Source organism: Alexandromys fortis, unplaced genomic scaffold, assembly GCF_014885135.2.
Source record: "Alexandromys fortis isolate MF-2015 unplaced genomic scaffold, M_Fortis_MF-2015_v1.1 scaffold_0, whole genome shotgun sequence".
NCBI lineage: Eukaryota > Metazoa > Chordata > Mammalia > Rodentia > Cricetidae > Alexandromys > Alexandromys fortis.
The window spans coordinates 7,858,519-7,873,045 of NW_026067949.1; the positions used below are offsets into that span (position 1 = coordinate 7,858,519).

General features: G+C 37.3%; 1 protein-coding gene across 1 annotated transcript; it reads right to left on the reverse strand.

The window, feature by feature from the left end:
• Positions 1 to 7,500: 7,500 nt before the first annotated feature.
• On the reverse strand, positions 7,501 to 8,159 carry LOC126506499 (peptidyl-prolyl cis-trans isomerase A-like). Its single transcript, XM_050150155.1, has one exon. It carries the CDS (start codon positions 8,132 to 8,134, stop codon positions 7,640 to 7,642), a length of 495 nt encoding a protein of 164 aa, XP_050006112.1. The 5' UTR covers positions 8,135 to 8,159; the 3' UTR covers positions 7,501 to 7,639.
• Between the last annotated feature and the right edge of the window lie 6,368 nt (positions 8,160 to 14,527).

Here is a 14,527-nt window from a genome sequence, read left to right on the forward strand (position 1 = left end):
AGGCGGAAACTTTTTTCTCTTTTCCTTTTCTCAACAAAAATAAATAAATAAATAAAATCTTTAAAAAAAAAGAATGTAAATTTGTGTGAAAATACAAATAAATACAAATACTCAGCAGTTTATTTCAGTTGCATTATGATGAAGCAATTGGTTGTCAATAGCTGGATCTTAAATAAGGATGAATGTGACTGTCTTCCATAAGCCACCGCCTAAGCAGTTAAAGCGTAATTTTTGTCACGAGTAGAGGAAAATATTTTGAAAATGCATTCTCTAATTGTTTTAACTATTTCCTCCCTGAAATCGGTGCTTGCTCATTAGTCCTTGAGTAGCTATATGAAGCTCTAGAAGATGTTCTCAGAGCACTTAAGAACCAATGAACCAGAAATATGAAACCCCTAAGCCGATCACCTAGACTGAATATTTATGCAGCACGGAGATAATCTAAATTTAGTACATGCCAAGACGTGCTAAGTTGTTAATGTGAAATTATGAACCCACGTCTTGCGCTTTACTACTCTATGAAATTGAATGATGCAAAACGTCATAAGTGCTAGCAGCTTTAGTAACGTTCATTAGATCCACAGTCACTTGCAATGTCTATTGCTGTAGACTTTTATGTACTTCCAAGTAGGCATTTTACACAGTAGGGAAAAAGCATAATACTTTACACCAGCTCGAAATGCAATAGCACTTTAATGGTGAATTGCATAAGGAAATCATAAAACTGTGCATTCTAAAATAAGATCCAGTTCATTTATGGAGTCTAGACCTATAGCAGAAAGGAATTATAAGATTTTAACCACAGCGATAAGTTAGTGAAAATCGAGGATTTCCTATCTTGAATTGGAGATTGAATGGCTTATTTTCCTTTCCAACATGAAAAGAAAAGCTACTATCTCATGGCTCTTAAGAAAGTATAACCAAGTAGGCTAGTGTTAATGTCTTACGGTATTGTATGAGTGACCTTACTCATAGCTGCAAACAAACTCCCCTGTACTCACTCCTTCAGTGGAATTGCATTCTTGTCTAAATTTCTCTTCTCCTTCACCAACTCATGTTTTTATTGAAAGACATTTGGAATTGAATATCTAACTACTGATCCTTTCAAACCACAGCTGCAGAAAGGTGATGGGCCTGGTCTCAAGGACAGCTCACAGGAACCTGCGGAAAAGGGAGGCATCATTTTCATGATGGATTTAATTTATTTATTTATTAATATATTATTTTTCATTTTGTTTTGGTTAACTCTGAAAACAATCAGAAATTTTACAAGCACAAACACACATACACACAAATTTTAAAGGAAATATATGAATATCTTCTACTACCCACAATTCTAAATACTGATTTTATGTCACTTACCTATTTCTCATTAAATTTTTGGGTTTTTTTTGTACATATTCTTCTTGTTTCTGGTTCTGTCTTATGCTACTTCCATTTTGTAAATTATCCTTCTACTTCTCATGTTTATTTAATGTATAGCATTTTGGGCCCATTGGTAATTTTAATATTAAATCACGTTGACATGTGAATAAAAGAAATAAGGATTTGCTGGGGTTGAGAATGGCGAAGCTAGGTTAATATTTCTGTGCTGATTTTTTTCATTTGTTTATGTTTCTTTTAGCTTCTTCTACCCCTTTCAAAAGGGGTTTTTCATTTTTTCAAAAATGAGCATTATTAAGTGAATGCTAATGTTTTGATTAAGTAAAAATTCATGTAGACAAATCTGTTTAAGTGCAACATGGTCAAATAAAAAAAATCAGTGGACAGATACAAGCATTTTATTTAAATGGATTTTCAGATAGCATTCAAATCAGCTGAGAGCTGGAGAAGCAGAAGTCTAGGCTGGCTCTTTGCCTTGGGTCCAAGTACTTTATACTTGTTGCTTGACACACTTTTTTTCAGTGCTACCATTCATTGGCCCCTTTTACTGCTGTGGGAACTATGCTAGACATCCAATATAGCATTGTATTTAAGCCCACTCTACAATTGTGACAGAACAATCCGTGAGTGTCAGAATGACTGTGTAAGTTTCCATATAGTTTTCCATAGAAAGCCACTCAGTCAGGAACTATCTATCCTAGGTGAAGTTACTCTTGAGAGAATGTGCTTCCTTTCCTTTCTAATTGGCAAGTATCTTAAGAAGCAACACATTGAAGCAGAGTAAGGCACATCATAACAGGGATCAAAAACTACCCAAACTCTAAAGATGAAATTGCATCAAAATAGATGTGTTAGGTTTGTTCCCAAGTATGCATGCATGTGTCTGTTTATTATTTGTTTATTTATATACTGAGGGTTAAAGCCTTCAGCATCATTAACAAGCTCTCTACATTATTAGCAGTTAGTTAGCTTTATAGTGAACAACAGAAAATTTCTTTTCAGATAAAAATGAAATAATTAAACACATTGGGCACCCTGAGCTTGCATTCTGTGTTTGAAATTGCCGCAACCTCTCAAGCGGAACTCAAGTTTATTATATGTACTACTTGATTTAGTCCAGCATACTCTCTTTATAGTTTTCCTTCCCTCAGTGCATTTTACCCATAAGAGCAAATTTTCTGGTTCTTAAAGAACACTCCATCCATAGGACTGCTCCCTGGCTTCAACCATGCTTGGCTCCTTCATTCTCAAGACACAAAACTGTGGGATTACACAACATTTCCTTACTCAGCTTACTCATAGCAACTTCGTCTCCCATAATTCTTTTCTTCCTCATATTTTATTTATTTCCCTCATTTTATTTATCATATATCAAGATAGTTTTTTTAAAAATTGTTTTCTTCAGTATTTTTTATTCCATTCCTCATACAGTAGTTCTCAGATATTTCTCTTGCTGTTTATATGTTTTCTATTTTGCTAGGAACTGTGTCAAGATTGGATAATTGCCCCTCATTTTGTCTAACCGGGTCATTTTTTTTTTACACCGAGTCCTTACTCAAGAAATTGGAATATAACCCAGAGAAATCAGAATTCCACGTCTTGTATGTAAGGTATTTAATATCAGAAAATGTATGCTATGAAGTTGGTGAGATAAAAGGAGGGGCACGTGGTACAACTTGGTGACTGTAACTGATCTCTGAAACGCACCAAAAGTTGGAAAGAGACAACTGACTCCACAAAGTTGTCCTCTGACTTCTACATGTACAAACACATGTTGACATATATCCACTAGAGTACTAAATTTAAGAGAAAATTAAAAGAAACATGGGTAATGAATTTATCTCAATATTTCTGTGTTGAAGACCTCCATTGACTTGTCAAATAAATGTTGGCAAGAGTCTTTATATGAATTGTTTTCAGAGATTTGACATGTTCAGTATGACTTTTAACAGTGAATTACATCCCCAGACCACCATTTTAATTTTTTTAATTATTATATTTGCTTAATTTTAAGTCAACTAGTATCCTTTTTTATTTATTATTTTTCTTTTTTTGGGGGAATAACTGGAATGAAATCAACATCTGTGGTTAATACTCCTCTGTCTCTGCAAACTAAATCACACAGTCTGCGAGAGCAGAGGCAGTCTTCTACTATGATCGTCTGGACTGATCTACTCAGAAAGCTAGTGTGCATCTAACAATCAGTTTTGAAAGAGTATATGGGTAAATTAAACCACTGGCAATCTTGAAAGAAGCCTAGGAAGCTGCGATAATTGGATCCAAGTAATGATGATGTAGATTCAACTCCTCTGGAGTGAACTCTTCATGTATCACATTTGGTTTCTCTCTGAGAAAAGGAAGGTTTTCATAAGGCTTCTTGTTCTGTTAAGTGGCCAGCTCTCACCCTTTTCATTACCTATAGAAGATGACATGTGCTCCTCTACTATGTGAGCTAGATCCAGTTTACTCAGTGTTGTGTGACATGTGGAATGCTCTTAAGTGTTCTGGGGATCTACTTTCTTCTCTGCAAAGTGAATAAATTGATACTGACTTTCAGGATCAGGATTGCATAGATACTTTATTGTCTCTATTTAAATTCTTTTCCTTTCCTGGTACTTTGCAAAGTTTTGACAGTGGGGCATTGCAAAGGCATCGATAGATGGCAATGGTGCATGCTGTTTCTTAGCATGACTCCTAATACTTTAGGCTCAGTCTCTACCCTGTCTCTTTCTTCTTCTCCATTGACTATATCCAAAGACTCAGTGGATGATCCTATGAAGTGAATTTGCAGTATAACTTGAATTTAGCAAAAAATAATCCTGTGCTTATGTAAGCCACTAAATGTTGCTGTTGTTAGAAGAGGTAGGCCACCTAGAAATAATCAGACCACCTGAATTTTTGTGAATGTTGATAAGGTAAGAGTACAATATAGTAGCTAGGTCTCTAGGAAATTCTAGTAAGTACTACTTACATACATTTGATTGTTTTTTGTCTTTCCTAAAGTATATTTATGAAGAATCTAATCATGCTAATTTCTTGGCTCATTTTGTATATACTTGTGTGCATTCATGTGCCCAAATGTTTGGAGGACATACGTTAATGCTGGATGTCTTCCATAATTCTTTCTTTTGAGACAGTTTCTCACAAAATCCAGCATGCAACAACTGGTTATCCTAGCTAATCAGTGAGTTCTATCCCTAGCCTAACTCTGCCTCCCCACTTCCCAGAGCAAGATTTACAACTGCAAACTATTGTAACCCAGTTTTTATTTAGGTGCCACGAATCTTAACTTAACATCATGCTTATAATGGCAGGTACTTAGTAACTTGGATACATATATATTTTCTAATAGCTGGATTGTAAATGCTGTTTTTAATGCCAATCTGTGTAACTTGCTCCATCAATTATCTGTCAGTCTATCTGTTTTCTTAGTTTTTTTTTTCTTGCTTTGTTTTGGGTTTGTTTTCTGTTTGTTTGTTTGTTTTTCACGACAGGGTTTCTCTGTAGTTTTGGAACCTACCCTGGAACTTGTAGACCAGGCTGGCTGAACTCACAGAGATTCTTCTGCCTCTTCCTCTGGAGTGCTAGAATTAAAGGTGTGTACCACAACCGCCTGGCATTTGTCTGATTTCTTTATGAAATTTCTTTCTCTAGTGTCTATTCTCAACTTAAGGAACTTCCCATGAGAATTTCCAGAAGAAATATAATCCTGACTGCACTCTGCATTTATAATCATCCTGTTTAGTTAAAAAAAATTCTAGTGGAGAAATAACTTAGAATCTTTGACTATACTTTTCTATGATTCCTACTTTCAAAAATTTACATTCAAATTTTCATATTTTCAATCTGGCTAAAATTTTTTCACTTACTTGTATACAAATATTTACTTGTATACCATAATTACTTGTATACAAATAGAAAAATAAAATTTATTAATATTAAGACAAAGTAGAGTCATGGAGCTTTTTAGTTTAATACACATGAAGCCTCAAGATCAACGCCAAGTATAGCAAAAGTAAATAAAAGAAAAATCACCAGAAACTTGCAGATTTACACATGGGACATTATATTTCAGAGCTTATCAAGGAGAAGACCAAAAATAATAAATAAGCCAGGAAAAAGAATAAACAAACATGGAAGTTTTCCCCTGAGTCCTTGGCATTGGAATATTCTTACCCAGACATCCTTTTTTTTGTCTCAGTCTTTTCATTTATGACATGTTTTTATTCCAGGACAGTACCCGTGTGAGCTCTTCAGAAATTTACCACATTGTGGACATTAACTTCTCTTAGACGATGCCTGATCAGTCCTCCCATACCACCTTAGGTCATGAGTTTCTTTCATACATAATAATTAGTGAAATTCAAGATGTCATTGTTTTTTACTGCTGAGTAGTACTCTAATATGTATATATTCCACACTTTCTTTATCCATTCTTCCATTGAAGGACATCGGGGTTGTTTCCAGGTTCTGGCTATTACAAATAATGCTGCTATGAACATAGTTGAACAAATGCTTTTGTAATATGATAGGGCATCTCTTGGGTATATTCCCAAGAGTGGTATTGCTGGGTCCAAAGGTAGGTTGATCCCGAATTTCCTGAGAAACCACCACACTGATTTCCAAAGTGGTTGCACAAGTTTGCATTCCCACCAGCAATGGATGAGTGTATCCCTCCCTCCACAACCCAGGCCAGCTGGACTGGGACTGAAAAAGCATGGGATAAAACCGGACTCTCTGAACATGGCAGACAATGAGGGCTGATGAGAAGCCAAGGACAATGGCGCTGGGTTTTGACCCTACTGCATGTACTGGCTTTGTGGGAGCTTAGCCAGTTTGATTGCTCACCTTCCTAGACCTGGATGGAGTGGGGGGGGNGGGGGAGAAGAGTGAGGGGAGGAGGAAGGAAATGGGAGGCTGGAAGGAGGCAGAATTTTTTTTTTTTCAATTAAAAAAAATAATAATAATTAGTGAAGAAAAAAATGAGACCATGGTTTGATAGACAATGGGAGGGGTATATGAGATGATTTGGAGGGAGAAAAGGGAAGGAAAAAGTGTTGTAATAAAATTATAATCTCAAAAATAAAACAAGAAAATGATTCTTGTGTCATTTATTTTTTATATATAAGCCTGCTTGACTAGGTCTAGGTCTATGGACAGCATGTATTTCTTATTACTGCAGAGGTCTGAAGAATATGTCTGGCCTCCTGGAAGAGCACTTACAAATAGTGTGACTTACATTGTTGATATGGGAAATTGAACTTATGTCCTTTGCAAGAGAAGTAAGTTTTCTTAACACTGAGCCATCTCTTCAGTTCCTATCAGATTCTCCCTAAAGGTCTAATTGAGTATTAGTGAAAATATTTAATTTTTTTTATTTTCCTTAAAATGCACAAAACATGCTTATATGTCAAATTATCATCATCTCATAAGCCATCTCTTCTTTTAAAATAAACAATTTTAGAAGACTTTCCCCCAAATACCCAAGATTTGTCACTCTTCAATGAGTTGACTCATCACTGCTACAAAATATCTTTAGTACCTCTTAGCTGAGGAGCATCATGCACCCAGTGACTCATAGAAAAGACATCTTGAACTTAAATTATTTCTGTTTTGTCATTTATTCAATTATTGAATAACTGTTGAAAAATTCCTTAAAATACTAGTTATGACGTATCCTCCAAGTTCCTTCTTTCTCCATATTCTAAGTTAGTTTTTGTTTGTTTGTTTGTTTGTTTTGTTTTGCTTTGTTTTTCGAGACAGGGTTTCTCTGTGGTTTTGGAGCCTGTCCTGGAACTAGCTCTTGTAGACCAGGCTGGTCTCGAACTCACAGAGATCCGCCTGCCTCTGCCTCCCGAGTGCTGGGATTAAAGGCGTGCACCACTCTTTTCTCGTGTGTTATCTACATCATTCTGAATGGTTTGTGTTTCTGTTTTTTTTTTTTTTTTTAATGGTGTGTTTTGAGTTTGAAAGATTGGAGGCAATGGGTGGACATATGGAGGGCAAAAAAAAAAAAACCTTCATGAATTGTTTATATTTTGTGCATCTTTTTTTTTTCTTACTTAGTTTTTATTCATAATCATAAACTTAACTCTGCAATCCAGCTAGACTTGAAGGGGAATGAGGAAAATATGGAACCCAAAGAACTTCAGTGAGAGCAGAGATTACAGGGTACTGCGAGCAGATGGGGCTGGGGTGCTCTCCTGAGCTACAGAAGGAATGGTCTGGTGGGTAAGAAGCCCGCAAGTCAAAAGAATTAGAGTTGTCCACAGTCGGAAATGGTGATCTTCTTGCTGGTCTTGCCATTCGTGGACCCAAAACGCTCCATGGCTTCCACAATGTTCATGCCTTCTTTCACCTTCCCAAAGACCACATGTTTGCCATCCAGCCACTCAGTCTTGGTGGTGCAGATAAAAAACTGGGAACCGTTTGTGTTTGGTCCAGCATTTGCCATGGACAAGATGCCAGGACCTGTATGCTTCAGGATGAAGTTCTCATCCTCAAATTTTTCTCCGTAGATGGATCTGCTGCCAGTGCCATTATGGCGTGTGAAGTCACCACCCTGGCACATGAATCCTGGAATAATCCTGTGAAAGGAAGAACCCTTATATCCAAATCCTTTCTCTCCGGTGCTCAGAGCACGAGAGTTTTCTGCTGTCTTTGGAACTTTGTCTGCAAACAGATCGAAGGAGACGCGGCCCAAGGGCTCGCCATCGGCCGCGATGTCAAAGAACACGGTGGGGTTGACCATGGCTGCAGCAAGCGGTGAGAGGGGACAGCGGCGTCTGCAAAGCTATTTTGTGCATCTTTGAGGTGTTGAGGTGGAGTCTGTCTTGCTTATGTTATTCACTATGCTCTAGGCTAATGAGCTTTTGAGCTTTTTAACAGCTCAAAACAAACAAACAAAAAAAAAAAAACCCTCTCTGTTGACAGAGGTTTCTGTCCCACCAGGTACCCCAGCTGTTTAGTCTCAAGAAATCACACAGACGTCTACATTAGTTATAAACTAGTAGGTCAGACTTTTTATTAACTCTTATAACTTATATTAGTCCATTATTCTTGTCTATGTTAGCCATGTGGCTTGGTACCTTATTTGGTGAGGCAATCACATCTTGCTTTTTCTGTTGCTGGGTCATGATGGCAGAATGCACTTCCCTCTTCAAAGAATTCTCATTGCCCCACCTCTACTTCCTGCATCTTCACACCTTCCACCCGCCCCCATACTTCCTACCAGGATACTGGCCAATCAGCATTTATTTAAAATATAAGTGACAGGGTGCAGAACATTGTCCCCTAGCACATATTCATGTGTGTCTGCTTGCTAAATTACCACCAAAGGATTACTGGGATTAAACATAACAGATTACTACAACAAGCTTTTCACTCCCCCCCCACACATACACCTCAAACATAGTTTCTAATAATAAAATTCAGGTTTCCATGCTTGAATGTTGAGACATTTCTTCAGCCTTCATTATGAAACATTTTAACTTTAATTTTTGTCATAGTTGTTTTATCTGTCAGTGGAATGTATTATCACAGACCTAAGAGGCTTATACTTTTGAAGTCAAATCTAGTCTGTTTTAAGAATCTTTAAACGAATCTCTCTCTATTCATTGTGAGGTATGGTCCTTAAGCAACCTATGCTGCTTCTATATCTGCAGTGTAACTAAGTAATATATTTACACCTTGGCTCAATCACATGCTACTTAAAGGCAATAGTACTCATTTATTATAATCTTCTTAGAATGTGCTATATTACCCTCTGCCCCCAGGTCTATTTGAACATCACTTACACAGTTAAAGCAATTATAACCACTGATCATTTATGTGGATAACTGCAACTTGATATATGAGTGGGAAAACATTCATTTAGAGCACAGAGTCATCTTCTGGGGCTTTATTTTACTTCCCCTTTACAAAGACGCTCACTCTTGTCACAACCACTGTGATTTGTATTCTTTACATTCAGATGCTTTTGTGAAAGGCACAGTTTTAATGACAAATGTCCCCTATTAAATTTATTCAGGATGCTCCATTACCTCACAAATTAAGAACTCATTTTCAAATGTAGCATTCAAGGTCTTCCACAAGTCATCAAGCTTGTCATTGCTCACTTACTCTGGATGTACTCCAAACAAAATGCACTCTATTTAGTTCTAAAAGGATGTCCATTTCTTCCTAACTCTGTATATTTATTAATGTCCATTATACCCCCATGCCTCCCCGACATTCACAAATACAGGATAACCTTAGATGACAGTGTCTCTTAAGTTATTTTTATTTTTTATTTATTTATTTATTTATTTATTTATTTATTTATTTATTTTTTTGGTTTTTCGAGACAGGGTTTCTCTGTGGTTTTGGAGCCTGTCCTGGAACTAGCTCTTGTAGACCAGGCTGGTCTCGAACTCACAGAGATCCGCCTGCCTCTGCCTCCCAAGTGCTGGGATTAAAGGCGTGTGCCACCACTGCCCGGCTCTTAAGTTATTTTTTATTTATTTATTTATTTAAAAACTATCTTTTCTCATTGTACATACCCATCAAAGTTACCACTCCCTCCCTTCCTCCCATCTCCTCTACCTTCCTCCCACCCCGTCCCCCATCCAGTCCTCAGAGAGGGTAAATCTTCCCATAGGGAGTCAACAAAGTCTAACACACTGCTCTGAGGCAGGCCGAAGGCCCTCCCCTGTATATCTAGGCAGAACAAGGTATCTCTCCAAAGAGAATAGGTTCCAAAAGTCACTACAAGCAGTAGGGATAAATCCTCGTCTCACTGCCCATGGCCCCACAGTCTGTCCCAGCCATACAACTGTCAGCCACATTCAAAGGGAATAGTTTGGTCCTTTGCTGGTTCCTTTGCTGTCAGACCAAAGTTGGTGGGCTCCCATTAGCTCAGGTAAACTGTTTCAGTGAGTGTTCCCATCATGGTCTTGACTTCTTTGCTCATATTTGCACTCTTCTCACTCTTCAACTGGACTTTGGGAGTTCAGCCCAATTTTCAGCTGTGAATCTCGACCTAGGCTTCTGTCAGTTGCTGGATGAATGTTCTATGGAGACATTTAAGATAGTCATCAATCTGACTACAGGGCAAGGCCAATTCAGGGTCCCTCTCCACTACTGCTAAGAGTCTTAGCTGGGGTCATCCATGTGGATTCCTGGGAATTTCTCTATTGCCAGGTTTATGTTATCCCCATAATGACTCCCTCAATCAAGATAGCTCTTTCTTTGCCCTCTGTCTCTGTACTCCCCCATATTAACCATCCTGTTCTCTCAAGTTCTTCTACTCCCACTCCCCTTCTCCCCTCCTCTACTTCTGCCCTCTCTTCTTCCTCTACTCCCATGCTACCATGTTCTCAAGAGATCTTATTTTCAGAAATATAATTAATTATTTCAAAGCTCATTAAAACATTTTTGTGCATTCCAAATGTTAACTTGTTGAATTAGTAATTTTGTAATTATAATATTAAGACTCCACTTGCAGCTCCTTTGGTTCAGAGATTTGCTCCTGGTCTTCACTCAGAGATAAAATTGCAATAACACTTAGTATTTCTCTAAAGTCCCCACAATTTCTTATATTATAGCCAAGCGATATTTAGAATAAGTACAAAACAGAACATTATCAGTTTCACCATTGCCTACTCCCTTAATTACAATTATGAGGGATTCCATGAATCTGAGAACTGTATTAAACTGTGACCAGAGCCCTAGCCAGTCAAAACTGTGAAACATTAGATGCATGATTTGTTTAAGATGATATTTTCACTCACTCTTTGAAAATTTCTACAATGTATTTCTACCATATCCATCCTCCTATACCTCCCTTCAACTTCCAAAATTATTCCCTACCAATCTGCCACCCACCTTCATATCTTCAGCTTTGTTATTGTTTTGCTATATCTATGGATTCCAGGTAGTACTATTCACATATGCAGAAGAGGCCATTCATGGGAGCATGAGCAATCTACAAATAGTGGAGTCTCTAAAGGAGAGGGATTCCCTTCCTCAGCTATCAGTAGTTCCTCAAACAGGGTTGAGGCCTTAGCACCCCATGCTATGCATTTTGTGGAGTAGGAAGCACCTCATTATACATATAAATTACATTTTATAATATTGATCAGTATTATCAAGAAAATACCTTAATGTTGTTGGAGGCTGCTTGTTCATTCCTGGCCATCCAGACTCCCAAAATAATCACAAAGAAACTATATTAATTAAATCACTGCTTGGCCTATTAGCTCTAGATTATTATTGACTAATTCTTATCTCTTAATTTAACTCATTGTTTATTAATCTATGTATCGCCATGTGGCCGTGGCTTACCAGCAAGTTTCTGTCCAGCATCTGTCTCTGGAAGAACTACATGGCTTCTCCTGACTCCACCTTTTTTCTCTCAGCATTCAGTTTAGTTTTCTATACCTAGCTCTGTTCTGCCCTGCCACAGGATGAAAGCAGTTTCTTTATTAATCAGCCATAATCACAGCAGACAGAGGTTAGTCCCACATCACCTTAATGCTTCTACAACTCCAAATTATTTTCACTTAGCCCCTAAAACTCATTTTTAGTAATAGTTTATTTTTCAGAATTACAATTGCATCATTTTGTTGCCATCTCTTTCCTTTCCCATCAAACTTCTTCCATATCTATGACCTCTTTTCCTTTAATTATTGTTATATGCATACTAAACAAATTTCTTGATATATATATATATATATGTGTGTGTATTACAATCTGTAAGTGTATACAATGTTACTTCTATTAATGCAATCTCAGCACTGACCACTTGATATTGGTCAACAAATTAGGGGTTTTATCCTCGTAAGGGTCATTTCCCAGTAAGAATTCCCCAGTTGCCCTTAATTATTTGTATAGGGTTGCTACTCTGTAAGGTTTGCTCCTTCCATGTTAGCACGTCTGACATTTCTGGGAGACAATTTTCAAGCAAACTCTTTGGTCCTTTCACTCTTACAGTTTTCCTACTGCTCTTCTCCATTAATCTCAGAACCTTGGGAGTATGTATATGATCTGCAATAACTTCAGACAACTGGTAAGCAAAAAAAGGACATTTGGTGAGGAGCAATAGAGGATGTTAGCAGTATAAAAGATTTCAGGAAAAATGGGGTTGGACTTTTGATTACAGAGTAGGGTGGGAGATAAATACAAAAGGAGGAATTTAAGTTGCTGGCCAGGATTGTCCAAGAGACTCACAAAAAACATTTTGAACTATTACAGTAGCACTTGGTTGTCTCTCAGAGGTAGAAGGTAAGTCCCTTCCACTAAAGACACCATGAACTTTGAACATAGGAACCAGAGGGGCTAACCTGGATTTGACTCACTGCAGACTCACTGTCAGGGTACCAGAAAGTTCCCCAGAAAGGAAGCAACCAGGGGTCTTACCTAGCTGTGATGCCTATGAACCACATTAATGACCACTATGGCACAGTAACCCTTGGTGCAGTAGTAGCACATACATCTTGGTAGTAACTAGCAGCCCTCTAAATGTAAAACCTGTTCAATAGGTTGGAAGCCATGCCTAATGTTGAAATCCCAGCCAACTCTGGGACTAGTGGGGACACTAATCTTAAAGGAGAGCCTATAACTGCCATTTTACTAAGCCAGCGTAATCCCTAATGACATTCTAATATTTGTGATTATAGTCACCAATAAGGATAGTTCTCACCCTTCATAAAACACTTACTTTTAGTTTATCCTATGAAAATTTCACATATGTTTTGGTCATATCCGTGTTTCAGTTCTTCCTGCCTAGTACTTCTGCACCCCCTTCTTCTCATCCTTCCAAACCTCATATCTCCTCTTTCTTGTTGTTTTATATAAACAGTTGAGTTGAGTGCTCCCCAAATTTATGTCCATTAATCAGAATAATAGTGGTAACTTCTCCTTTAGGGACTATGGCCTCAAAGCTGCTTGACCAGACTTACACTCCCAGGAATGAGTTCTCCCCTATGAAATAGGCTTTTTATCCAATCATAAAGCAATTGTTTATTTCCGTGGCAATAATGCCAATACTGTACCAATGGGCATATTTTGCAAGGTCAATCATCTCATAGCTTTCAGGGTTCACAGATAGGTAAGACCCCAAATCCCTTAAATCAGTTAAGCTATCTTTAATACTAAACCTCAGGAAGTTGTTTTATTTTTATGTTCCTCCTTTTATGTGCTAAAAACATCTAGTAGAAGAAGTCACAATAAATTTTCACTGTAACACTGGCTATTATTACCCTGCAGTTAGAATAAACATTTGAGGCTTAACTGGTTAACTAGGTGAAGCATAAAACCCATTATCATTTTATGTTTTCCTTAAATGCATTTGTAGTATTGATTAAACTCATGAGTACTTAGAAATTGTTTCTGCCTTAGCCACTCAAGCCGATGGCTTTGTACATTATAGGATAAAACATAAAGTGCAAGAGCATAAGACGTCTTCAAATCTATAGAGCTTCCTGTATTTAATGTGGAAATGTACAGTTATTTCATACACTGTTTAATTTATCTCTGTTGGCTGTTCTCAGACTGGGACAAAGTTGATACACCTTATTTTCACATGATAGAGTCCTACCATAATGTGATAAAATTTTACTTGTTACTCATGCTCATTATTGTCTAACATAGATCTTCCTAAGGCTAGGAGCATTTTGTGCTGGTTTTGCAGTGACACAAATTCTGCACATCATGTTTCACTTCTTTCCTCTACTGTCTGCAGATGATCTTTCATGTACAGTTATGAGTCAGGAGAACTGAAGGTGATTACGAGACAACAACATATTGGTCACAAGTCAACCTGATCATCACGCGAAGTTGCAAAGGTGGCTGGAAATGTGGATATATTTGTTAATTAGGAAAGAAGAAATGAGAAGTTTAAAACCCAACATGTTTATGGCATCGGGTACATAAATACTGATCAATTTAATGCCTTAAACATATACATAGTTTATATAACTTAATTCTAAATAGATCACTATTCTATAGTTACAAGTAATTTAATTTTAAGAAAGTACATCACACTTCTGTGTATATTCAATAAATGTCATCATTTCTAATATTTCCTTGATTGGCTGTTTTTCCCTCTCACATTCTCTCTCTCTCTCTCTCTCTCTCTCTCTCTCTCTCTCTCTCTCTCTCTCTC

Bases quoted from the DNA above. Each gene is read 5' to 3' on its own strand.
- LOC126506499 (XM_050150155.1), bottom strand. From the start codon at position 8,134: ATGGTCAACCCCACCGTGTTCTTTGACATCGCGGCCGATGGCGAGCCC.